The 27998-nt window shown below is 42.7% G+C and overlaps 1 protein-coding gene across 3 annotated transcripts; it reads left to right on the top strand.

Moving 5' to 3' along the window:
• The first annotated feature begins 23 nt into the window (after positions 1-23).
• On the top strand, positions 24-26249 carry xpo7 (exportin 7). Of its 3 annotated transcripts, none has more exons than XM_071515977.1 (28): positions 24-56; positions 7133-7279; positions 8498-8591; positions 10302-10468; positions 11157-11222; positions 11317-11421; positions 11901-12066; positions 12498-12571; positions 12665-12784; positions 12890-13036; positions 13943-14115; positions 14854-15047; positions 15649-15754; positions 15852-15987; positions 17679-17752; positions 18041-18121; positions 18260-18323; positions 19110-19218; positions 19327-19433; positions 20084-20172; positions 20840-20947; positions 21563-21645; positions 22481-22695; positions 23445-23583; positions 23714-23871; positions 23994-24092; positions 24181-24308; positions 25741-26249. In XM_071515977.1, the coding sequence occupies exons 1-28, from the start codon at positions 24-26 to the stop codon at positions 25832-25834; spliced, it is 3276 nt and encodes a 1091-aa protein (XP_071372078.1). In that variant the 3' UTR covers positions 25835-26249. The 3 variants fall into 3 exon arrangements, with proteins under 3 accessions (XP_071372078.1, XP_071372079.1, XP_071372080.1); XM_071515978.1 differs by having other exon boundaries at positions 32-56; positions 18041-18130; positions 18269-18323; XM_071515979.1 differs by lacking the exon at positions 11157-11222 and having other exon boundaries at positions 32-56.
• The last annotated feature ends 1749 nt before the right edge of the window (positions 26250-27998 follow it).

Below are 27998 nucleotides of genomic sequence, written 5' to 3'. Positions count from 1 at the left end.
ATAAGCGGGGGAGTGAGAGGTGCATGAAATGGAGAAAAATGGCGGATCATGTGCAGGTAAGCAGAGGTTTATGTTTTTGTAATCAACACATTATTGATATGCATAAAAATTAGTCGGTGCACGGATTCAGGTGCTTTATTCATCGCGCAGAGCTATTATGTGCCCAGTACGTGCAGAAAGTGGCCGCGCTTTGGCTGTCGGCAGTAATAAAAGGATGTGGCTGCTTGTGTTGACTTGTGGCCTGTCATCGTGCAGGCAGCTTATTGCATTAACGTAGTTAGCTGCTGTTAGCTGCAAGGTTACTTTTAGGCGTGAAAACGAAAACAAAACACTCATACCCGTGCATTATCACGTGTTTTATTCCCGATGTTAGGCCCGATCGACCGGAGGGCGCCGCCGGGCTCCCGGTGTATTTCCCCAGATTATTTTAACGGAGTAAACAATAAAGGCATCCACAGATTCAAATGGGCTGGCCGCGGACGTCGTTAGGGATGAGGGGGAAAGAGCTGTCAGGCTAGCTCTAGTAACTGGCTTGAAACGTTTTGGCGCCAGTGGGTTTCGTCATGCGGGAATTAGCTATGTCCCCGTTAGGAAAAGCTGAGTTTTCATCGGTGCTTTGTGCGTAAGATTTGAAGTTTGGTGACCGACCATTTGAAAACAAGACAGCTCCCCCCCCAGCAAGCTAGCTAGGCTAACGTTAGCTTCACAGACGTCAACTTCTCCCGCCCGACCCCGTTTGAAATCATGTGTCGTTTTGTTTAACTGTTTGTCTCTAGTATAAGCATCATGGCTATTGTTATTACCATATAGACCATTCAAACGCGTGTATAACTGGGGTTTTGTCCCTATGTTATCTGTGTGTGCGTGTGCGTGTGTGTGTGTGTGTGTGTAACCAGTGCTGCTTTCTTTAGCTAGCCTGCCTGAACGTTAGCTGCTTCGAGGTCTGGACTGGACACATGTTTTGGAGAATAGCTGCAAGGTGGAGAGGGCTCTATGGATGAAGTTACCTGGCAATATTATACTCTCGCAGGCTTACATTTCTCCTAAAAGGCCCACCGGACGAGAACCCATGTCCTAAACAAGACCCACGACTCGCTCTTGCAATATTAACGTTACAGCTAACCATATTCAGCATGTTATTGTTGTACTGGCAGTGGCTCGCTGTGGTGTGTGGTAGCTTAGCATGCGGTAGGGACGCCGACGAGTGGGCACTGAATTTTATTAACACACAATTCCTTACCAATTAAATGGTTATTGGATTTAGAGGGTAATACCACATTTATAGTGAAAACAGTCCAGTTCATAGCTTTAGCCCCCGAGCTAGAAACGAAGAAGAGCGATGCTGAGCTGTGTAGCTCGAGCTGCATTTACTGACACTGAATGTCAGACTAACTTCTTGGAAACATACAATATTTGTTGTAACTTTTACATGCAAACAAGGTTTATTTAATGGGTTTGTTATCAGTTCCAAACAAGGGAATGAAAAATATTCTTGAATAAGGCCATAGTCTCCCCGTTATCATCTTTTGCAGTTCATGTAACTGTACTTACACGTGTCATCACATATTGAGGGATGAGACGAGCTGTTTTGTTGTGTGTTGTCATTGGAAACAGTACTGAAGTCTAACCAAAACAGAATGAACTATTCTGAGCACAGAAACAACATATTTCGAAGTTAATACCCAAAGATGCATGGCACATTGGCTTGATGAATGCCTCATGTTTAACACCTGCTTGGTTCATACCTTGATATTGAGGCCACAGTATTATATGATTTTGGTGCTGTGGTGGCCTGTTTTTTTATGGAAAATTGATTAATCAAAACTGAAAATACCGCCTCCAAAACAGATCAACGTCAGAGTTTTTCCTCTCTTGTCATTTTGGTATCTTTTAAAGCATCACAGAGCGGCCCGGTTGGTAAACATGAGCGTGCTGTGTGCAGTTTACTGACATCACTTTACTGGATTTCTGGGTATCGAAGTTCAAATTTTTCAAACAGTTGCCTCTCGCTGCCATTTGGAGCCGCCAGCATGCAAAGTTGCCTAGTGCAGCTTTAATTAATATGTAATGTGTTTCAAATTTCCTACCAGAAAGTCGAGCCTTTTCTCATCCTCGCTGAGCTTTAAATGGAGACACCGGAGGACAGAATTAATTTCACTCCTTATTGCGATGAGAAGAAAGGCCTCAGCAATATTTCATGCAGGCATCTGTACCCTAGTGCTCGTTAACACTAGTGAGCAGAGGTTAGCAAATGCTGCTTGTTTGTTTGTTGTGGAGGGCACAACAAAGGGATAAACCTATCCAGTTGTAAAACAAACTCTTTTGAAATAACTGCCAGTGTTAAGTGTTTATTCATATCTATTCACAGAGCTTTCTGGAGACTGATCTTGATGAGTAAATTTAGCAAATGAGTCTAAAGTCTTTCACTCTATTGTAAATTACTTGGTTATTATATTCCCATCTGATTAATGCATGGTTTGTGAAGTAAATATACCACACAGCTAATTACAAATTGATTGCATCCTCTATATACATATAATGTAGGCTTGGCATGGCTCAGCATGGCAACACCAGCAGCACCAGCACCATGTGCGGCATCAGAGGTGCAATGGATTATGGTCACTGTAGTTCACAAGCAGACTTTCAGTGCATGACAGATTTTGTTGTTTTCAGCAATCATTGAGCAATTTTTTTTTTTTAAATACATGAACTGGGAAACACCAGGTTTGAACTGCAGATTAGCCCCAAGTGAATTCAAGTAAATTAAAACCAAAAAAAAAACATTTACTTGGGTGGCTGATAATTTAGGTGGGCAGGCTGCCCTAATATAATTAGTATAGCAGAAAAACATTGGCTTCCTTTGGAAATGACTAAACAGGTGTTTTTGTTTCCCTGCTGAACCTTTTATCTATTTATATGTATGTATGCATGTACATATACGTGCATATGTACTGTATATACATATGCATATTGTTTATGTATGTATATACCTGTGTGTGGTGTATGTGTGTGTGTGTGTGTGTGTGTATGTATGTATCCTAACCAGTTCCCAGTAACGGTGGTAGGACATTTCTTTTTGTTGGCCATGCTAGTTCAGTTCTTTGTTTACATAAGTAGCGTGCTAAACTAACATCCTGTCCCTTATTGTAGTGAGGTCCCCTATAGTGGGGGAAAAGGGAAGCTCATTCATTCACTCATTCATGGTCTTCTGCTTATCCCAGCATTGGGCGGAAGGCAGAGAAACACCCTGGACAGTGGACAGGTCACCCGTCCATCACGTGACTAACACAGACACTCACATTCACATTCACAGCTGTGGGCAATTTAGAGTGTCCAGTCCACCTGTCCTGCATGTGTGCGGTGGGAGGAAACTGGAGCACCTGCTGGATATCCTATCTAGTTTGGCCTTTTGTAAATTACTACCATGCATGACACCATTGGCTCAGTGTATTTGTGAGGGAGGGGTTTGAAGGAAGGTTAGCAGCAAAAGTTTGGTGAAAGCAGTGAGTGTTATGAAGGCTATGATTAATGTTGTGACTGGAAATTATGTGTGGATTATAGGCTACATAAATGTCCGCAATGTTCCTTCATGATAAAATTTATCTCGTCCCAATATAAGATTGTCAGACCGCCAGTTCTTTCTACGTGTACCTTTCCACTCCTCCTGTATGTGTATTGGAAGCCAAGATGAATGAGTGTCGATCTCGTAACTCGGCTTGCAGCGTGATGCAACTTTGTCATTGTGCATCGTAAAGCCATTATGCTTGGGAAGGCTTCGTTCAATAGAGCAGACAGCACATGTACACTGGCGGGGTTTGGTATCCGAACTCTTATCTGTGCCCAGCAGAGTTGCACTCCCGGCGGCTATCTGCTATCCGTATACCGTGCGCTCCACACCTCGTCCCTCATCCCCGGGACGTCCCGCCTCGACCGGGATAACCCTCTATTCTCGCCTGGGTCGGTCCTCCCGGCAAACACCCCTTAACACGCCGTTCACACGCCGCCATTTAAAATAAACCACATCTGCACCGTGACCCAAGAAGACGCCCCACCCCCACCCCACCCCACCCCGGACCCCCACCTCTCCCACCCCCAATCCTGTTCCCAAACCTGATGCCCCCACCCTTTTCGATCAGCAGTTTATCAGTAGCTAGCATCGCACTGTGACTGTGCATGACTCAGCACTTTTTTTTTTTCCCCTGCCTGCAACATGGGTGGAACTCAAAACCACTGGAGGTAATGGAGGTAAATCTCTCCCCTTCGAGCTCGCGTCCTTCGAGCCTTCGAGCTTCTTCATGCTTGTAGACGGAATACAAATGCATGCTTTATTAGACGAGTCGGAAGAGTGCCAGTTGTAAAAGGTGAGGCGTCTGGCTGCAGCGGGGTGACTTTGTTATGAGTTATTATGAGCTACCCCGACTACTGACTCATGTCATTTCACTTAACATATCAGGCGCGAATTTTAGGCAACATCCTAACGATTCAAAATAGATTCAATGAAATCTAAATGAGAAAAGTCAACTCTGGCAGCTGGTTCCATAAAGTCTCAAGAAAGCCCTTAGGTAATATGCCAATGAAAAAATTGAGGGAAATTAGATAAACGGTCAGTAAACAACAGAGTTTTGCCTGACCACTGTGACTAAATTGAGGAGATGATTGACAAAATGCAGTGGGTACAGACCGGAAGGAAGAACTGTCAATCACAGGTGGACATGGCTGCCCAGGCTGGACAGGGGGGAAAAAAAGAAATAATTTTGTCTACTTTTAGAGAATAGAGAAAGCTTCAATGTTATAAAACGGCACATTTACGCTGCAGTAGCCTTTAACAAGGTTACAGAATTGCATGCAGAGTAGACAGTTAATATACTCGCTAACATTCAAGATGATCATCTCAGGACCCATGAAGCAATAAGCCAGGATTTTAAAAAAAACACACCAATTGCTATCAGCTGGTGTCGGAGGCACTATAGGGGTTTAACCCTTACAGTCTAGAACATAACAACACTAGACAATATTTAGAGGAAGTTGTTGAAATGAATTCATTCCAATTGCGTAAAAAAAAAAGGCCTCTCTTTTGTCTTCTAAGAAAATTTAGATTGCTTCCTCTTGTGCCAAGACAGGCCTTCTCATTGCCTATGAAAGAAAAGGCAGCCTTGGGATGATTAGCGTCTTTAAAGGGGAGCGCCACATGATTCTAGACATCCTTTCTCCTAATAGAACTGCAGCGTTTGGCAATGCAGCATGTCATATAGGCCTATACATGTAACATATTTTGAAATTCAACACTTCCACTGACAGTATGTTCACTACTTATAATATGGCAGTATTTAAGAATAACATTTGTTGTTTTAGGTGTGTATTGTACAGTATACCGGATGGTCTGTTTTATGTACTCTTCTAGCTTTCATTCAGTCTCCTGGAGCCATTCCCTTTTTATATCGTCCATCTGTAAACTTGCTCGGCGTAATATTTTTATTTGTCTTGTTCTCTTCAGATCTGGCATAAATTCTTTCAGCCCTGGTGAGATGACTTCCTGGAAAGCTTTATTTTCCAATGCGGTAGAATGGAGGCTATTGACATGCAAAAGGATATTTCTAACAGTGGGCTTGTACACATCAGGAGTTAAAAAAAACCTGCCAATTCTAGTGACCTTCAAATACAGAAAGTTCAGTCAGCGCTTTATTGTACGGCTGCAACAAACATTTATTTTGATAATTGATTAATGATTACTCAATTAAAAAATTAATTGGTTCAAGAAGAAATCTAAACAGTGCTTTTGCATCATCATCAAGCCAGGTTATTGAAATTGAAACCATCATCTTTATTTCTGCTGCACAGTAGCCTAAGATTGCACTGTCTAGCACTCTGTGAGAGTGCTGCAGTGTACAGTAGGCAATAGTCCTTTCCTTAAACATTTAGGAGACTCATTGTCCATATAGTGCCCCCATGTTAGCATGTGAGGAACAAGATTCTTCTGTGCATCATATAAAATATAGGCTAATATATATCACTTTTAAAACAAACCTAAGCCAGATTCAACAGAAAGCTGGTCGAGGGTATCTGAGGTATCTAGGCTTTGTTGATGTGGGATACTAATGTACAAAGCCTCAACGTCCCAAGTACACAGTACGGCGTTTTGTTCTCCCGTCTGTGTATCTGCCACACTCCACTGAGACTCCTTTATGAATTACACCATTAACGAGTTGATAACTTGCCTCCATTGCTCTTGGAGAGAAGTGGAGCAGTCAGTAGGCTGAGCCCAAATAGATTACAGAGTTTGATAGTTTTCAATTAGAGTCTTGGTTTCAGCAAGCTGAAATGAGATGTCTACAGAAAATGCAGACAGAATTCACCAGTATTGTATTTCTTAACTGTGTTGTCCTGAGTGGTTTTGTGAGGTAATTTTATTTGCAAGAGCTTATAGCTGCTGTGAGATGGAGTCATGACCTGGTTATAGCCTTCAGCCTTGAAATGAATTGATTTAATTCAAATGAATGGTCGTTTTGTGGCCACATTTTGGCTTGGAGTAGGGGTGCAGGGTTTAAATAGGTCTCCAAACTTAACATGAACAAATGAAAAACTGATGTTCATGTGGCAGAAATGTTATATAATGACACATGGTGTGGGATACCTGTCACTCATGGATGACATTTGATTCCCATTCCCTATGAGGAAATGGGACATAAAATACAGAAAAACACTTACTTTGACGCACAAGAAAACAAAAAGTTAAGAGGAGTTAATATTTTTCATAGCCACTGTATGTGATCCCTGCTGCTGTATTAGTCAGGCCCAGATCAAACTGAGGGTATAATGCTACGCCTACACAGTCAATTAAAAAAAAACGAACGCTAATTGCAGTGTTCACAATTGCAATTACCAAATTTCAAGGGGATGCACTTTCATTTACTAAGGAGAAAGGTGTTAAAGATGGCGCCATGCACAAGCGTTTTGCAAAATCCTTGCCCTGCAAATCAAGCTGCGTATTGGAGAAAAACTTGCATTATATTTTTTGTTTGTTTCCTATTTTACAATCATGAACGTTTGTTGATTTTGTTGAATTTCAGTATCGGTCAGACTAGCCACTAGGTCACTGATAACAACTTTTCTTTGTCTCTGTGTGTGTATCCAGGGCCTTGCCCAGCTGGAGATCCTGTGTAAGCAGCTGTATGAGACTACCGACACAGCCGTCCGGCACCAGGCAGAGAAAGCTCTGGTGGAGTTCACCAACAGTCCCGACTGTCTCAGCAAATGTCAGCTACTACTGGAGAGAGGCAGTGTGAGTACCAGGCTGGACTGTGATGTGCCAAATGACAGGCACAGCTAATGATTATTACTTGGTATTAGGGCAGAGGGATAGTGTGCATTGTCCTGTGAACTAATTGTCGTCCCATTTATAGCCGATCCCAGATGCTTTCATCCACTCTGGACAGACACACAGTGTTTGTGGTCTAGGTGTGACGACTTGGAAGTGAAACGTGCTTTTAAATGTGCAAGGAAGGGGAGGCATTTTTATTTTTTAAATTCCAAGTCCTCACAGTCGAGAGCAAAATCGCTGAACCAGTGTGAGGTGGCGGTGCATTGATTCCCAACAAGAAGCAGTAGCACAAGACTCTCAATGTGACAAAAAGCAGAACACCCTGAAGAAAGCTCCGGGCTGTGTTAAGGCTCTAAATGCATCTTAAGTCAACTCGAGCGTAATTTTTTTATTTCTTCTTCCTGCTTCCCTGTTTCGGCGCCTCGCACTAGACTACATTTTAAATAACCGACGATCAAGGTAATTTAAATCGGCAAGGGAATTCCCACCGGCAGTGGTGTTTTCCCCCCTGTGACGATGTGTGTGAGATTTATCAACCGTGTCCCTCACATCCTTCCGAACCCATTCATGTACCTGCAGTTATTTGGAGCGATAAAGTTTCCCCCAGTGTGCTCACTCTCTCTGAGTCTGGCTCACTCACTCCATCTGACTGGGATCTGAAATTCCCTTTTTATCAGTACATCTGATCTCAAGAAAAGTCGTCACTGGTGATTTCTTATTTCATTTTGAGGCCTTCCTGTGTTTTGTTTTGTTTTGTATCAGCAGTTAAAGCTACACTAGGCACGATTTTTATGTAAAAGTACACTTTGCATTTTACATTTCATCAGTCTAAATCACAAATGGGGCAGCAACAGAGAAGAGCATCCCATCACCACTAACTGAGACCCATCAGTTCACCCTATATGCACGAGTGAAATTTGAAACAACGCGTCCAGGATTGGCTGAACAAAGCCGGACTCAAGTTACTGCCTGATTCCGGTGGGGTTATGGGGGATGCGGAGAGCCGCTAAAGAGCTGGGAGTTTTCAGGTGTGCGGTCGCCACGGGAACCGCGAGAAGCACGATACACGCCAAGATACGCGGGCGACACACGTTTTTCTTGCGTCTAGCCGTGCAGAAAGCATGAACCGAACCTGACTCTCTCTCTCTCTCTCTCTCTCTCTCCCTCTCTTCCCCACAGTCATCGTACTCGCAGCTGCTGGCTGCCACCTGTTTGTCTAAACTGGTATCTCGAACCAGCAACCCTCTGCCCCTCGAGCAACGCATCGACATCCGTAAGTCTCTCTCACACACCTTTACACACCTCGCGTTCTTTGTTTGGGAACAGAGCAGCATCTGACACACACAGGTCTGGTTGGTCACTATAGACCAGACTGGACCAGGTGGGGCTGTTATGCATGTGGAATAGTTTTGGTATGGCCCTATGATATTTGGGGGAACTGTATTCTTTTCAGGGTCTGCTTTCTTTTATTAAGAAGAAGCAACTTGTTGTGTGTGTATTGGTATATCGGCCTGCAAAACATAGTAAGAGAAGAAGAGGTACAGTGTAGAGGCCGCTTTTAAAATCATTACTTCTAAAACATTTGGACTACATTTATTTTAGTTTGAGATGAGAGTAAGACTAAATTACAATGCTACAATTTCACAGTGTCTCTAGCAGTGGGGGTAATTTCCTTGCTGTGGATTTGCACCACTGCTAAATGAATACAGAGGACACTGAGCTATATTTGCTTTCAAAACCAGTGATGGAAAATTCGGCATCTTCCTTTTAAGACACAACCTTATCAGTGTTAACCCCACATGGAGGCAGAAGCTATGCAGTGCTGCCACCGAATCTCTGAAATGGCCAATTAGTTCTTAGAAGTTTGTTTGGAACCTGCATTACTACTAACCCGCATTATTTTGTAGGCCCAATTAAACAATCTTCTACCCTAGAATCAGCAGACAGTTGTTCTTTTGAAAGCCATTGTTCATATCGGGACATGAAACTGTATGACAGTTGGGTTCATGCTGCCTGGGTTTCAGCTTTCACTTTGAATGTCACCTCTTGCTGGCAAAAATGACACACTTTTTATTTGTTTAAAAAAAACAGCAAACCAGTGGCTAAGGGCTTTCTTTTGGGGCCGGGCCGGCAGCTTCACAGTTAGATGCCGACAAGCTACAGCTAAACTCTTCGTGTTTCCGAATGCAAAACGTTTTTCAAAGGCCTGACATCTAACAAGGGACAGCTTCTTTCCCTGAGTCAATATTACGTTGGATCACTGTAAACAAAATGGTTCTGGTCTCTACAGTCTGCCAGCTAGTTACTGAAGTCTGGTCTTGTCAGGTTCATGCTCCCATTCTGCTCTTTTTTGTTTGGGCTGCTGAACATTAAATAAATACACGACACCTATTTCCCTCCACATGGAACATCTGTATGATTTTCAGCTTGAGACACTGTTTCTCTTAAATGTGAGAAAATAAGTTTAAAAAGGCAATTTTGACTTCGTATTGCAATATAATTTAGTACATAGAATAGATGAGGCTTCTCCATGGCATAATGATGTTTGTCACTACAGCTATGATGTAGCATGGAAAAATATCTTTCTAATAGAAGATGATGAGAGGTGAAGTCATTTGCTTTTTAAAATAAGTTCTGCTTATAGTTAAGTTTCCATATCTAACCGCTACTGGAAAAAAAATCCACGGGGAAACGCTGTTTATGCTCATTTTTATAAACTTGCACTTAACTTCACTAGTGTCAATTGTTTTGTATTTTCTAGGTTTTGCTTAATGGACTTTAATGAGTTATGAATGTTGTTGGATTCAGCACTTCCATTTTTATTATAGCTGATTGTTTGCTGAAATGTTTTGTTTTTGTTCCTTTTTTGCCATATTATTTTTAAAGTTCTCTACAAATCTAGTTATGATATGCTGAAAGTTTAAGGTGGGTGTTTTATTTCAGTTTCCTAAAATCGATGTGATTGTGTGTTTTTGCTGTACAGGGAACTATGTGCTGAATTATCTGGCGACACGGCCAAAGCTAGCGGCGTTTGTGACCCAGGCCTTGATCCAGCTGTACGCCAGGATCACCAAGCTGGGGTGGTTCGACTGTCAGAAGGACGACTACGTCTTCAGAAACGTCATCGCTGATGTTACACGCTTTCTACAGGTGTGTGTGTGTGTGTTCAGCCCTTTGATACAAAGGTTGACAATAATTGCAGAGATGATGTAAGACCCGGGTTGGTGTCTCTGTGTGTGTTTGAGCCAGAGGTGTGTCCCAAGTCAGTCTCAAGTCTAAATGTCAAGTCCATGTCATTAATGTCAAGTCTCAAGTCTGAGAAATGTGTAGCAAATGTAGAACAGCAAGTCAAGTCAGAACAAATCAAGAGTCTAGTATCAATTTAACATCTTAAAGAAAACTAAATATCTAGGACTTTTCAATGCAATATGGTTTTAATAGGATAAAAACTTGGTGAGAGCATCATGAGTTTGATTTCTAGAATCAGTTTCAGCTTCAATAAATTCAATCATTCCATACAAATTCAGAAAACAGAATTGAAATTCAGTCGTCTGCTGGAACAAATCTCATCACTTTCAATCTAAGTCATTTACACAAACACAAGATCTCAAGTCGAGACTTTAGAAACCTTTTCAAGTCATCAAAGTGCAAGTCAGAGTCAAGTCCCAAGACACCAGAACCCAAGTCAAGTCTCAAGTCTTCTCTTCATGCAGCAAGTCAAGTCTCAAGCGATTCAAATTGTGACTCAAGTCCCCACCTCTGGTTTGAGGTCATTTATTTGATTGGCATGTTTGTTTGCGGCTGTACTGCTGACACTGTGTAACTGTTGTGTTTACAGGATAGTGTGGAACACTGCATCATAGGAGTCACCATTCTCTCCCAGCTGACCAATGAAATCAATCAGGTAGGCTGAGGCTCCTTCTCATTTCTCTCCCCTCAATTCTTTACTCCTCTCTACATAGCGTTTGAAATGTTAATATTGTCAATTTTATCCGCAGGCTGACACAACGCATCCCCTGACCAAGCATAGGAAGATAGCGTCGTCATTCAGAGATTCCTCCCTGTTTGACATTTTCACTCTCTCCTGCAACCTGCTCAAACAGGTACATCTGTTACTTCAGCTGTGGTCCAGTTTTGGGTGAAGGACAATAATCTGGAACTAGTTTGTCTGCGTAAATCAGCATTTCACTCTTGTTTAAAAAAAAATTAAAAAAAATGAAAGAATGAAGTTAGAAAAGCGAGAAAAAACGTCTGTTGTTATTGTTGTTTGTTGGGTTTTTTTTTTCTGTTTTTATTTTCCCAGATTTTTTGGGGGGGTATATTATTTTATTTATTCCGAATTATATCAAATTTCTAGGTTTCTATAACAATAATAATAGTTATTATTATTAACAGCAGGAAATAGCGCGATATTCACGAAATATTGCAATGTTCACGAAATATCGCGATACTTGATAATATCGAATATCGGCCCAAGCCTAATATCAAATCAATCACAAAAGAAACTATCTATTCATAGGTGATGCATGCGTGTGTGTGTGTGTGTGGCTCTGATGTCATTTGGTTCGGTTTGATTCTGCAGGCGTCGGGGAAGAACCTGAACCTGAACGATGAAAATCAGCACGGCTTGCTGATGCAGCTGCTGAAGCTCAGCTACAATTGCCTCAACTACGACTTCATAGGAACTTCCACAGACGAGTCCTCAGACGACCTCTGCACCGTACAGATCCCCACCTCCTGGAGATCAGGTAGCTGATTCAGGCTGTCTGCGGGTCCTGAAAAAGTCTTGAAACATTTATACACAACAGTTATACAAGCCAAACTCAAGGCCTTAAATCATTGTAAACTGTTAAATTCTTAGGAGGTTTTAAAAATGTTTTGAAACATTTATACACAACAGTTATACAAGCCAAACTCAAGGCCTTAAATCATTGTAAACTGTTAAATTCTTAGGAGGTTTTAAAAATGTTTTGACTTCTTGGTTCGCTGCTTATTCCTGTTAGAAATTAGTTAACTGGCATTAAAAATACTTAAATACTTAAGAAGACTTAGAAGTCTTAAATTGCAGACACCCTGTGATTGTCAACTAGACTTCTGTGGTAAATACTTGAATATTAACATGTGTAGCCTTGTGACTGCAATACATTTTGACACCTTCTGTTTCCCTTCTGTCCTGCAGCGTTTCTCGATTCCTCCACCCTACAGCTCTTTTTCAATTTATATCATTCCATTCCACCGTCCCTTTCCCCGTTGGTAAGTAAAGGAGGCGCATTGTGTTAATATATCCAGAATAAAGCTTAAGTTCCCCCTTTGTGAAGACTGAAAACCGTGTGTGTGTGTGTGTAGGTGTTGTCATGTCTAGTTCAGATAGCCTCTGTCCGGAGGTCTCTCTTCAACAATGCAGAGCGAGCGAAGTTCCTTTCACATCTGGTGGACGGAGTTAAGAGGATACTAGCAAACCCACAGGTACGTACGCATCTCCTTCACCCAGATCAACTGTCCATGACACTGAATTTTATGGCTAATTGTTAGCTGCCCGGTTGTTTGACGCGTAAAATGTTTGTGCTTCAGTGTTTGCCGGATCCTAATAACTACCATGAGTTCTGTCGTCTGCTGGCGAGGCTGAAGAGCAACTACCAGCTGGGGGAGCTGGTCAAAGTAGAAAACTACCCCGAAGTCATTCGCCTCATAGCCAACTTCACTGTCACCAGTCTGCAGGTGGGTGTGCGCAATTTCATGTCTGTTACTGCTTTTTTTTGTTGAGAAAATGTATGTTTTTTGACTAGAACATAAAGCTTGCTACGGTTTGATATTGAGTACTAATAGTGTTGGATCAATTTTCAGTACTAAGCAGCCTGGTTTTAGGCTGTTTAAATTAGAGCTAATTGTAGCTTTTGTAGCTAGCCTAGCCTAGCATTGGCTAATTAAGTTACAAAATACGTCTAACGGTGAAAACAACAGCTTCTAGAGTTACTTTGACTTACCGACATGGTGTGTGTGCGGGTCTTGTCTCTAACCCCGCAATGTATTCATGACAATGTAAAAACAATTAAGTACAGAAAGGAGATGATTTTCTGCGTGTCGCTGTACTAACTAAGACCTTTCCGTAAACATATCTTGCGCATGGAAGTTCAAAATAACAGTCCCCCGTTAGTCCTTCTATAAAGTTGATTACTTCATGAAGTACCGAAAAAAGTATTGATTTGGCATCAAAATCAAGGTACAGGAACCAGTACCAGCACTGAAAAATTTCAAAAAATACCTGAATGTTAGATACTTACAAATGGGTCTCAAGTCTCAAGACAGTGGGCATTTCAGCGAAGAAAATAAATCAAATGTCAGATTTTATGTAGGAAGTAAATTGTGGGTAGAAATGACAGAGAAAGAAAGACCTGTGTCATTTTTGAACTTTGAGCATTAGATGGTGGTTTTCGGGTCAAGTGCAGTGGAAACCAGACTTTTCACCCCTTTAGAAAAACAACCAGGAAGGAAGAAAATCTTTAGGTAATGGAAGTTGTGGAATTTTGCATCAGATCCATGGTGGAAATGCTCTAAAACTGGTTAAAGTGTAGAAAAACTTCCAATAGTTAATCCTCACCTGTTTATCATCTCTTTGTGCATCAGCACTGGGAGTTTGCCCCCAACAGCGTTCACTACTTGCTGAGTCTATGGCAGCGTCTGGCAGCGTCTGTCCCTTACGTGAAAGCCACCGAGCCTCACCTGCTGGAGACGTACACTCCTGAGGTCACCAAGGCCTACATCACGTCGCGGCTGGAGTCGGTCCACGTCATCCTCAGGTAAGACCTGCTCTCGCTCCGCACACCAAACAACGCAGGTCCTCTTTGTAGGGTGTGTTCACACTGTTCCACTGTTTTCAAGCTGCCACCACCTTTTTACCACGATGCCACATTCAAGTCATCCTGTCAGTTTGAGGCACCTGGGCGCTATCAGACTTCTTCACATTTTGTGATTGTCCTATCTTAAATTTTCCTCTATTCTGCATTTCTTCATTTGTTGAGGTGGGTTCTGCTGGGTTGCAATGAAAAAAATAAAAAATTGCCATATTTAGCGTAGCATTCCAGCATTTTGGGGCTTTGTGAAGCGAGGATAACACAACTTCTGCACAGTGGTTGCTAGCAAAATGTATAAAAATTCTGTATTTTTATACATATATATAATATATATATATAAAAACATGAAGATATGTAATAACTTCGCCATATGTCGTTTCTACTTGCATTTCACCCATTTTAAGAACAGACCGATTGGCAAACGGGACCCAAAAATCCCATTCATTTTCACCATAGGCAAAAAAAAAAGAAAAAAACAATATATAATCCGAAAGCCCCAAAATGACAACCGCCTTTGAGAGGACAATGGGACGTTTTGGAAAAAGCTCTCTGCCTCCCATACTCCTCAACTACTATTCATCCTACCATTGGTTTCAAGTGCAGCTCCGTAGGAGGTGAAGCATTCTAGGGAACAAAAAGCTACTTTTACTGAACTGCATGTCCAAACGTGTGTTTGCTCCACAGAGATGGTCTAGAAGACCCTCTGGATGATGCCGGCCTGGTTCAGCAGCAGCTGGACCAGTTGTCCACCATAGGGAGGTGTGAGTACGAGAAGACCTGCGCTCTGCTGGTCCAGCTCTTCGACCAGGCAGCTCAGTCCTACCAGGAGCTACTACAGTCCACCAACTCCAGCACGGCAGACATCACTGTGCAGGAGGGTGAGGGTAACGCACTGTAATCAAGGGTTTGGGATACGTTTTTATATTTCATTTTTGAATAGGTGTCACAGTTCAAGCTTTGAATTTGAATTGTTTTGTAATATTTAATTCATGTAATTGTCTAGCTGATGAATGCATTATTAATCATATTAAGGATGGTCACTAAGTCATTTCAGTGGTGTTTGAAGCATAGATATGGAACGACAAATTTTAAAAATAGCTCATTTAAAAATAGAAAACTGGCAGGGAGGATTTCCTGCTTCCAGCTGTCTGGCATCCAGTTAACTAATGGCACTTCTGGCACCAGGAAATAGTAGAGTTTCTCAGAATATGGACAGTCCAATTCAGACAATGCAGCACACACACATAGACAACTCTGGTAGAGATAGCAGAATCAGACAAGGGATCAGTTGCTTTGTGAAATCAATCGACATGCAGGTTAAACAATAAAATAATTGAAAATGCACACCATGACTATAATTTCTATGTTTGCTCTTTATCCTTTAATTGTGGTTTTAGGATTTTAAGTCTTAGAGAGAAACCCCTTTTTTGTTTCTTTTTTTTTACATTTTAACTGATGTTCCTCTGCCTCCCTGTGCAGGTCGGTTGACGTGGTTGGTTTATATAATCGGAGCAGTAATTGGCGGACGGGTGTCATTCGCCAGCACAGATGAGCAGGACGCCATGGATGGAGAGCTAGTCTGTCGGTAAGGATACAAGAAGATACGCTGTAATACAAAACCTCACTATATCTGGTCTGCCGAAACTGTTAAAAATATCTGTGTGTGTGTGTGTGTGTTTCAGGGTGCTCCAGCTGATGAATCTGACGGACTCTCGGCTAGCCCAGGCCGGCAACGAGAGACTGGAGCTGGCCATGCTCAGCTTCTTCGAGCAGTTCAGAAAGATCTACATCGGTGACCAGGTGCAAAAATCATCAAAGGTAAATACTGCTTTCGAAACCCTCTCAGAATATCTCTGTCGTACTTGATGGTATCGCAGGGAGCAGAGCGCGAGTAGCCGTCTGTAGCATGTGTTAGCCCACTGCTAATTTAACCCCGGCCTGGCTGACACGCTACCGTCGGTTCTCCCCCCCCCTCCCCCCTCGCCCCGTCCCTCCCCCACTAGACCTGTACTAACAACCGGTGACAGGGGGCCAAGTTGATGGGAACGAGCAGGTCTTTTGTCCTGAGCACCGTTTGTGTCTGACAGTGCTGATCGCAGCGTTTCCCATAGAGCCGCAGAGTCTCCGTCCGCTGCTACTGATGTGTGCTATGTTGTTTTACCATTGTTAAGCTTCACATGGCCTCGTCCACCAAGGCATGCTGACTGACGGGAGTGTGTTCTCTTTGTTCTGGGCAGAAACTGCAAAATGTGAACGGCCCAGATAAGTGGCGGACTGTAGAAACAGTAGCTTCTCCCCACATGCTGTCTGTCTGGTTTGGTTTTAGCTCCCCCTGCCCCTCGTCAAGTCTCACCGCAGAACCCCGAGTCAAAGTTTTCTCAGTCACACCCTTAGCGGAATAGCGGGGGGGGGCTAAGCCTGCTTAGTATCGGCTTAGCAAACAGATCAGTAGTACAAGTGGCCTTACAGTCAATGAGTATGTTTTACCACACTAGTAATTACATGTTTAACCTGATTAAGGCAATACTCCAAGTACTGAAACTGTCATGTAAACACCTTAATCTGATTAATCGGAGTAAGGTCATAATCGGACTAAGCAAAACCCAGTTTACCGTAGTCGTGTATCCAAAACAAACAACATGGAGCAGTGGAGTATGGAAGCCAAGAGCGACTGTGGTTGCTTAATTTTGTTTTTTTTATCCTTTTATAATTATCTCATTATCTCGAGACAACAAATTAATGGTTTTGCCAAGCCCAGTAAGCCTGATAGTGTTGCCGATGTGTGGAAAGACTAAAGTGGAATTGACAAGTGTCAGAAGTGGAGATCACAGTCGACACAGGCAAAAAATTGCAACCACAATCGGTAACATAGCCTAGTTAAGTCTTGATCTCGAGGAAACCATCTCATGAGATAATGAAATTGCGATCACGAGGACTCAAGATAATTCAAGTGATGATCTGGAGATAACAGGATTAAAAAAAATGGATGAGGAACCACAACAAACATTCTTGGCTTCTGTAGTGCAGTAATAACCGATTATTGGATGAGTCCATGAAAACCAGGTTATTAGAGAAATCGCGTTACTTCGAAACTTTATCATCGCTATGCAGTAACAAGGTTATAGTCATCACAACACCCAGCATGAGAAGAGTTGGACATACACTGTGCGCTAGAGTCTAGTCAGATCCAAGTGTAGGACGGGCCCCGTGTCCTGCCAACTTCCCCTCTGTTCCCCAGCTGTAGAGCCAGCCTCGTCCATAGAGACTCACCCAGCTCTTCCCTCAGCTACATGCCTGGTGTTAGTCGTCCTTCAGGCCCGTGTGCTTCTGCTTAGTGCCTCGCTGTGCCCTGTACTGAGTGTGGAGCTTGAGTACTTAGATCCGTAGAGCCTGTGGCCTTCTAAAAAATAAGATGTGTTCAAATTGTGTAAATTCTAGTAGATGTGAACATGGTTGTGTGGTTTTAGATGACCTGTGTGTGTGTGTGTGTGTGTTTGTGTGTTTTCCAGCTTTACCGGCGGCTATCAGAGGTTCTGGGGCTGAATGATGAGACGATGGTACTCAGCGTCTTTATTGGGAAAATGTGAGTGGCAAAAATGAAAACTGTTTTAAATATTTGTGTATGTATATGTGTATCCAGAGGTAAACAATTGGACTTTTTCTCTATTTTGTTAATCAGGTGGTACACTTTTCAGGCTTAGGTTGATTGAAAAATTGAAGTGTGTTAGTAGTTCTAAGAAAAACTGAAAATTAAAAAATTGGAAAGTCAACAAGTTTAACTAAATACACAAAAAGCTGATTTAGATTATTGATAAGCCGAAGTGTAAGGATTGCCTGATATTTCATTGTGAATTATCTTTCTTTTTTGTAGCATCACCAATCTGAAGTACTGGGGCCAGTGTGAACCAATCACTTCCAAGACGCTTCAGCTACTCAACGACCTCTCCTTAGGATATCCTTTGTTTGTGTGTGTGTGTGTGTGTGTGTGTGTGTGTGTGTGTGTGTTTGTGTGTGAATATATGCAAGTTTCTTCAGAGTAAGTTTAGGTCCCATATCTATCTGTCTTCTCCTTAACGCTACATTTGTGCACGTACAGCAGTGTGAGGAAGCTGGTGAAGCTCAGTGCAGTCCAGTTTATGTTGAATAACCACACAGTAAGTACATCAGTGACACAATACATTACACAATACACATACATACCTATGAAGGTATTATAGTAGCAGAACTTCTTGTCTTTGAATTCAAATTTACGACACAGGTGGGTGAGTATTTTCTCGTGTCAATTCCAACATTCAAGTTCTCAGGAGTTTTTCTACTATAATACCTTGATATCATCTCCAAAAAAATGTTTTATAGACAGAGGTGTGACCAAGTGAGCTTTGCTCGAGTCCCAAGTCAGTCTCAAGTCTTGAGGCACAAGTCTCAAGTCAAGTTTAAATGTAGAAGACAACTCAGAACAAATCAAGAGCCCAGTATCAATTTAATATCTTAAAGAAAACTAAATATCTAGGACTTTTCAATGCAATATGGTTTTAATAGGATAAAAACTTGGTAAGAGCATCATGAGTTTGATTTCTGGAATCAGTTTCAACTTCAATAAATTCAATCATTCCATACAAATTCAGAAAACAGAATTTAAATTCAGTCGTCTGCTGGAACAAATCTCATCACTTTCAATCTGAGTCATTTACACAAACACAAGATCTCAAGTCGAGACTTTAGAAACCTTTTCAAGTCATCAAAGTACAAGTCAGAGTCAAGTCCCAAGTCACCAGAACCCAAGTCAAGTCAAGTCTCAAGTCTCGAGTCCAAGTCATGTGACTGGAGTCCCCACCTCTGTGTATAGCAGATGTGCCTTGTAACTGTGAATCGTATGAAAAATGTGATGCAGCGATGGGAACATGAGGTCACACTATCTTGTCTACCTCCTGTCACACTAGAGCGAGCACTTCTCCTTCCTGGGAGTGAACAACCAGTCGAATCTCAGCGACATGCGCTGTCGGACCACCTTCTACACCGCGCTGGGACGCCTGCTGATGGTCGATCTAGGTAAACACACACACACACACACTGCCGTCATCCAGAAAATCAAAAGGAACTTGAGTGGACGGTGTGATGACTTGTGTGTTTTCTCCGTATGTGTGTGTGTGTGTGCAGGCGAGGACGAGGACCAGTTTGAACAGTTCATGCTGCCGCTGACGGCCGCGTTCGAAACCGTGGCTCAGATGCTCAGTACAAACACCTTCAATGAACAGGAAGCCAAGGTGACACACACACACACACACACACACACACACACACACTCGTTCACAGCATGCATACCAACCGACCTGTATGCATTTTGCATGCCGCGCACACATATACGCTGGCAACGGTTTCTGGTTTCTCTTAAGCGCATACAGTGTGCGGGTCACCTGATAAAGAAAAATACATTAGAGGCGATCCAGGCATGAAGCAGGGATTATTGGCAATTATTTCACAGTGTCACTCGCTAGTTTGTTTGAGTATATATTTCACAGTTTTGGCTGTGAGTCTTGAGAGATGCCTTGGTAGTAAATCATCATTCACTTTTACATTTTATTCATTTTATTCATGTAGCTGAATGCACAGAATATTAGGGACACTTAGTCTCTTCATGAAGAACACTGATGAGGTGAACCCAGGTAAAAGGCCTTTATTGATTTCCCTTATTAAATCTATACCAATCACAAAGGAGATGTAGATAAAGAGAAGCAGAAGGATTTTTAAGCTTTGAGACAATTGGGATGTGGATTGTGCAAAAGGGGCTGCAACTCCACATCAGAACGACGTCCCTAATATTTTGTCCGTTCAGTGTATGACGATGGCCTGTTTGCACCAGTGTGCCGAATGCCCTCCTTTAACAGTGTCCTTCCTGTCATGCTGTTCCTTGCAGAGGACCTTGGTGGGTTTGGTCCGAGACCTGCGGGGCATCGCGTTCGCCTTCAACGCCAAGACCAGCTTCATGATGCTGTTTGACTGGATGTATCCTTAACTGACCTGCGACCCCCTTCAGCCCCCCATCCCGTCTGATCTCTGGGTAACATCACTGTTGAGAGATGCAGGGGACTTTTTTTTTTTTTTTTTCCTTATTTGAATTATTGCATATTTTCTTATGGAGGGGGCGGGGACATCCACCAAGTCTGTTTGTTCCCAAAATGGTATTTCCATATTTAAAAGGGATAAGGTAAGTTTTGCCATCAACCTGCCAATCAGGGAATGATATGTGTGGGGGAGACAAATTGATAAAAATGTATTTTAAGAACAATAGTCATCTGATCACACATCCTCGCATTGTTACAACTGACATAAAATCAGACAAATCTCTGCTGTGTATTGCTAAGCAGCTCTCCCTGTTTCCACGGCCTCAGCTGGCCTCCATTCCGGAGCATCCACTGAGTCGCTAAGATGATCTGTGTGTGCAATTACCCTAACAAAACGGAAACGAAAGCCTACATTCTTGCTGGTGACTGTCGACCCAGTGGGCATGTAATGTGAGAGGCCGACCGTTCATGAACTCTAGGGGTACGAGTCTTAAAAAGTGAAAAAAAAACGACTTAAGTGAAATATCACTTTAATAACAAAGGTGCTTAAGGAGACCGGCTTACCGTTATGATCCCTTTGAGTGTTGTCCTTCACTTCAGCCCAATAGATATCCAGCTTACATGCCCATTTTGCAGAGAGCCATAGAGCTCTGGTACCACGACCCAGCATGCACCACGCCCGTCCTCAAACTCATGGCTGAGCTCGTTCACAACAGGTAAAGATGCTCATTGTTACAGCTGCTGACTCGTGCTGCATTCACGTCCCGTGGGAAAGATGGTAGATGTGCACTTCTTACTAGGGCTGAAAGATATTGACAAAAATTTAATTTTAAGATCTAAGATTACCCAGAGCTCTAAAACTCATCGATTGTTTCAATTGTTTAGTTCTACTTCTTATTAGAAATGACTGTTCATCTCAGCTTTCAGATGGCAAATACCATATGGGAACTGAGAGTTGTCAAGTGTAGAGAATTCATTATTTTTACACCACATTATGATCACGTTTTGTGGTCATAAGACCATGGTAGGCCAGAAGTTCTTGAATTTTTTATTTGTGGTTGACATTGTACTGTTTGGTTTTGCTGACAGTATCTGAAATGTATAAACTCACATGTTAAGTACATGTTAAACAGCTGATGTGGGTTTCCCACACGATGTGAATGCAGCATCATACACAAAGTCCTTTGTTTCAAACTGCTTTGGGTGGGGAGGATCTCTCATCAGTTTTAATAGAGTGGTAATGGGAATGAAGTTGAGGTTTCTGAGATTAATCCTTAATTTGACACCTAACCTGTGACTGTGTTGTGTTTTTTTTGTTTTTTTGTTTCTAGGTCCCAAAGGCTACAGTTTGATGTGTCGTCGCCCAATGGGATCCTGCTGTTCAGAGAAACCAGCAAGATGATCACTACCTACGGTACCTTCACCAGCCTATAACCCCTGACCCCCACTCCCCACCCCTAATCCTCCCACCACCTCTAACTTTCACCCTGACCTTCTCATCCCGGCTAGGTGAGGTGTCTGACGCAGCGTTAGTTACTGTATTGTAAATGCTTGCCTGGTCATGCCAATGCGTGCATTTGTGTGTGTGTGTGCGTGTGTGTGTTTTGTGTGCATCAGCATATCGCTGTTTTGTGGAAATATTATAACTCCAACATTTGATTTTCATGATTTTGAATGCTCTGGGCGAGCCTTAGGCTTATGAAACCCTTTCAGCACCTATTGGATAAACTCAAAAACGCATGGTTGTCAGCTTAGAAATGAGGGTTCAACCAATATGGGTTTTGAAGGCATATAGTTTTTTTTTTTTAATTGAAACTACTTGCCACTATTTTGTTCCAATATTCCAAAATTCTAATTCCAATATTTCTTTATCCAATATTCAATATCTTTAAATGGGAAAAGCCTCTGAAACAGCATTTAGATTATAGAGACACTAAAACTCTCCATTGAAACCCAGTATAATAAAACACATTCATGTATATTTTATATTTATATTTGATGAAAATGTGCATTGGAATCAATTCAGGTTATGAGCTATTACTATTGAACAATTATACAATCAATATTACTTTTAATAAAAGTGCAGTATGATATATCAGCAAACCCATATATTGGTCTAACCCAACTAACACAAGTCTGTTTTTTTTCAAGTTCCTGAAAAGTTAATATTTTGGAGTTTCACCCGACAGCGGCGATATGCCAACCGCCCCCGTCTCTCTGTGTGACACCTCTCGTCTCCCTCCGTCTAGGGAATCGCATCCTCACGCTGGGGGAGGTCCCGAAGGACCAGGTGTACGGGGTGAAGCTGAAGGGGGTCAGCGTGTGCTTCGCCATGCTGAAGGCCGTCCTCAGCGGCAACTACGTCAATTTCGGGGTCTTCCGTCTGTACGGCGACGACGCTCTGGACAACGCCTTGCAGACCTTCATCAAACTACTGCTGTCCATCCCTCACAGTGACTTACTAGTACGTCCGTGCACGCATCTGCTCATTACAGCAGCGTCTCATTTATCAAAACACAGAACACAAAGTGATAGCGACTAGCATTATTATATGTCCTGTAGATTTAAAAATGAAATATTAACTCAGTATAGCTGATGTAGCAGGTTTATTTTGGGATCTGTTTCATGTGAGCAATCGCGTATTCATCCGCTGCGCAGTGATTTTTAGCTGTACACAGTCTACCATTGCCCAACACCTTTAATTCCTATGGAAACAGAGAAAGTAGTCCCTGCTATTTCGAATCAGTTTGCTATTTTTGTATCATATTTCCTGTCATTTTTACAAATCCTACACAAAACAGACTTAGGTGCATATCATTTAAGATTACTTACCATTTAGCTTTAGAGCTGCAACAAGTTTTTTCTCACTTTTGAGATAATGCTAGTGGCTGCTATCACTCAACATAAAGTGAGTAATAATAAGGCTCCAAGCTAAAGTTTTGATCTACTGGGGATACATGGATGGTTTTGGTGTCTGTTCTCATCACTCAGTGTTGACCAATGGGCTAATCTACCAAAAACAAGGTGTTTTCAAAACTATTTTCAAATGGTTTTCAAAATTTTGGGTTGCATGTTAAACAATACTTTGCATACAATTTGTATGACTTTTGCTTGATAAATCAGCAATCAGTCATTTATGAATATTCTATATGAGTATTGCTTGATAAATCAAGCCTTTCGTAAGATGCAAATCTTCTCTTCCCGTGCCTGCAGGACTATCCCAAGCTTAGTCAGTCATTCTACTCTCTGCTGGAAGTGCTGACTCAGGACCACATGAATTTCATCGCCAGTCTGGAGCCACATGTGGTCATGTACATCCTGTCCTCGATATCGGAAGGACTCACCGCGCTGGGTAATACCTACAGACGCACCTGGCCTGTTACGCACGTACATTTTATTTGAAGAATTGTGTCTCATCGTGGCTGGTGAGGTTGATGGCAATCGCTGACTGGCTGGCAGTTAAATCTGTATTTGTGTTTTAGATACGATGGTGTGCACAGGATGCTGCTCTAGTCTGGACCACATAGTAACCTACCTGTTCAAGCAGCTGTCGCGCTCCACCAAGAAACGGCCGGCTCCAATGGCAACAGATGATCGCTTCCTACACATCATGCAGCAACACCCGGAGATGATTCAACAGGTGGGATGACCTATATGTCCGCTTATACACATATTTCCACAAGATATTGACTCTCTCCAGTAATGTAAGACTCTCAGCAGTCAACCATTCAGCAAGTCGTAAAACAAGTGATTCTTTCGCAGATGCTGTCCACAGTTTTGAACATCATCATCTTTGAGGACTGTCGGAACCAGTGGTCCATGTCGCGGCCTCTATTAGGCCTGATCCTACTCAACGAGAAGGTAAACCGCGCACTCCCACCTCGATCCTCAATATGAATAATCTCTGACACAACAGTATGTCTACAATGTCTGTTTGGGTGTCCTGCAGTATTTTGCTGACCTGAGGAACAGCATCGTGAACAGCCAGCCCCCAGAGAAGCAGCAAGCCATGCACTTATGCTTTGAGAACTTGATGGAGGGAATAGAGCGCAACCTGCTAACCAAGAATCGGGACAGGTCAGTTACATGTACAGATTATCATTTTTACAGGAAAACAGTCTGCAAAACCTTATATTTATTCATTTAATAGTTCAGTTATATTTATTCATTTAGTAGTTCAGTAATGTTCAGTAATTAATAGGGGTGGTGGGTCACCCTGTCTTAAAGCTAACGCAACTGTTTGCTAACACAAAGAATCTCATTAGTATGGTTTCAGTGGAGAGTTTTAGCATCCCATGATGGTCTAAATGCTGTTTCAGAGGTTTCACCCTGACGAGAATAATATTTAGGGGGATTTTTGGCATTAACATTTCCAAACCCTAGCCCCTTTGGTCCTAGTCTGTACTATGCAGTATGAATTGTAGCTTTGACTTTCTCTTTTGGGCATTGTTAGCTAGCTAACTAGCCAGCAGGCTAATTTAGCAAAGCAACTGCTGTTCATATTACTTTGACTACCAGCCATTACTAGCTCTAATGTTAGCTTCTAGTAGGTGCTACTAGTGTGAAAGTCAGGTGTGTTTAGAAGACACTGATGGTTAGCTGACCAGATACTGTGGTTAGCTAGCTAACAAGCTGACATGAAATACAAAATCAGTCACATTTGTCCGTGGCAAAATGATAATTTTACAGTCAAAAACGGCACAGAATTTAGCATGTGTTTTGAATTATGTTGACCGCCAAGTCTTTTATATTCTGTTTACTTTTAGAAATGCAATTGTTACTTAAAGGTCCCATATTGTGTAAAACAGGATTTCCCTTGCCTCTTTGATTATAAAGGAGTTGGATGGTCTATCTAAACCTGGTGAAAGTATCAAAACGGTCGCCAACTAAATCCACACAATCCATATTAGAAAAGCGAGCCTCTAAACGAGCCGTTTGGACTTCCGTAACTTTGTGGCGTCACAAAGGTTCGCTCATTAGCATTTTTGTAAGAAATAATAGACTAACAAAGTGGTTTTTTTAAAGCGGTTGAGCGGTTGTCATTGTTTATTACCGGAGAGTTTTCCCTACCTGTAGCTGCCGGGCCGCAGTGTCTCACGTTTCACTCTTGAAACGGTTAGCCAATCAGAAAAGAGGGTCGTTAATATTAATGAGCCTTAAAGACACGGCGACAGAAACAGCCTGTTCTTGGTAAGGCTCAGAGAGATGCTGGGAAATGAACGTGTAAAAATGGATTGAGAGTGTTTTTGGCACATGACACCACACACACAGCTTTGAATGGACCTCAAGACAGAAAATACAACACTGGAAAGTGTAGAATATGGGACCTTTAAGAGAGACCTACAATATGGCCACCAGAGGGTGCGTCACGGCACCTGAAAGCCACCGGCCTTCAAAAGCCCATATCGGTCAAACCCTGCACATAGATTGCCATGATACTAACTCTGGTTGTTGTTGTGGATTATCTTGTCTCCCACCTCACATGTTGAATAACCCTCTCTCTGTGTAGGTTTACCCAGAACTTGTCAGTATTCAGGAGGGAAGTCAATGACAGCATGAAGAACTCGACATACGGGGTCAACAGCAACGATATGATGAGCTGACATTCCACACAGCAGAGTCTTATCCAAACGCACCCAGAGTCCCCCCTCCTCGCTCCTCCACATCCTCTCTCCCCCCCACCAGCACCTCCCCCTCTGCATCAGCCCCCTACCCCCCCTTGGGCCAGGATGCCCGGGGATCATTTCTCAACCCCAAAACGACTAGCTGCTGCATGTGCAGTAGCTTACGGGGGTATCGATAACAATACAAACGAATAAACCACCTTGCATCACTTCTATGTTGCACCTGCCCATTCCCTATTTTTGGTCCCTCTCCCGCCCCCCCCCCCCACCCTCCTTTTTGATATAAGCATATATAAATATATACAGATCTATTTTAAAGCCAGTCCGAAGCGGTCTCAAGGGGCCGCTCGTCTGGCTGTCCTAAGAGTGGAGGGGTCGGGGTATCGGAGGTCGTGAGGGGGGGTGGTGGGGGGGGGGCGGGCGCACCTCTTCGTACTCTGGAAAGGGAGTAAATAGTCGCAAGAGGAAGGAGAGTGCTCCGGAAAAAAGGGGGGGGGGGGGGGAGGGGACAAACGCCGGTAAACGTAGTAATCTGCTTCTGCCTGCCTTGTATAGAAAAACACACAAAACAAGTGTACATTTTTTTTTCGTAACATTTTGAACAATGTTTATAATGATTGAATTTAAAAAAAAAAAAAAAAAAAAAACACAAGCTGAGTTTAAAAAAAAAAAAATTGTGTGAGTGAGCTTTTTACAGTGTAGTGAGTTAGTGCAACTGTCTGTCTGTGTTGGGGGGAGCGAGCTCTCCACAGGAGCCGGAGAGCTGGGGAGGGGGGGAGAGACCGAGAGAGAGAGAGAGAGAGAGAGAGAGAGAGAGTTGGAAAGGTGGGGGGGAGTGTAAACCCGAGCTGTGGAGTGGCCAGGAACGTACAGAGCACTTAGGCTACGGAGGTTAGGCAAGATGAAAGGAAAAGAGGTACATACACTAATAGAAATGGAGTCAGAGCATCCATGTTGTACATTTTTCTCAGTCTCTGGTCGGAGTGATGTAAATAGCCACTTCCCTGAAAACGGCGGCAGGCTCGGCAGGGTTTCGCCTCCCTGACTCGCCTGTCACAGCTCTGCCCTTCTCCTCGAAGCAACCTGCTACACACCAGACCCCGGGTCTTCTGTGCATACACTTGCTTGGTCCCCTTTTACAGTTTGCAAACGATTGACGTGTAAGCAACATGGTAATAGCTACATTTTACCCTCTGGTAGGCTGGGTGCAGTTTCCACCATTTTGTTTACACTCTGGATCCCTCGGACCAGGTTTTCGGGACCGCCCCATTCTTAGGACTAGGGTCCCGCAGTGGAGTCCTCTTTTGGGTGTGCGCGTGCGTGTGCGAGTATGTGTCCTCGTCTGTGTGCGGATGGGTTTGTGGTGAAAACGGCTCTCTGTTGCCTGGTGTGTATGTGGCGTCCCATGGTGCTGCGACTGCTAGAACCTCCGATGGAGCCGTGGGCTCAAACAGCCGGGGTCTGGGCCGGCGGGGAAAACAAAACTAGTTCCCAGTTCTGGCGCATCAGCATTGAAACGCGAGTTCTCGTCATCAGAGCTCCCTGAAGGAATCCAGTTTTATTTTAAAAGTATCTGAAGAATATTGCATCAACTTTGGTAGAAGTCAGAACAGTGTAAAAAGAGATACAGGAATGGAGTATATTAGCAACTTGTGTTACTCTCTACGATGTTGCTGCTAACTGTTTGTGACAACTAGCTCATCTCTAACCATGTCAGCACTCATGGATGTTCATTTGAGTTTCTAATTTTTTGGTTTGTGTCCCTGATGTGAATGTGTTGGGTCCATAGAGTGAATAGCTGTTTGAGTTGTTTGGATGTCTGCTACATATAGTGTAAGCATTGTGACTGCAAATAAACCTCATTGGTTTGTACGTTGCTGCCTTTGTGTCTTATTGTTTTGATTGAATTGAATTTTGATTAGTTTTTGCTTAGTGACATTTTCTGAAACTAAGGCTAATTTTCTCAAAACTCTAAACACAAGAACGCTAACACAAAATGCAAATCTTGAAAAAACGAAACTGCATTCAAAACGCTTCTCTTGCAACAAAATGACACACAACCATCATATGAATACATCTTTCTAACAACCAACTACACACTGATGTGTTCACTGGAAAACACTACTTTGAATATCTTATCAGT

The sequence above is a fragment of the Centroberyx affinis genome, unplaced genomic scaffold, assembly GCF_046629955.1.
Source record: "Centroberyx affinis isolate AG114_WGS23_722 - 3 ecotype Tasmania unplaced genomic scaffold, CSIRO-AGI_Caff_v1 ptg000389l_1, whole genome shotgun sequence".
NCBI lineage: Eukaryota > Metazoa > Chordata > Actinopteri > Beryciformes > Berycidae > Centroberyx > Centroberyx affinis.
This window is presented reverse-complemented; position numbering and strand designations above follow the sequence as displayed.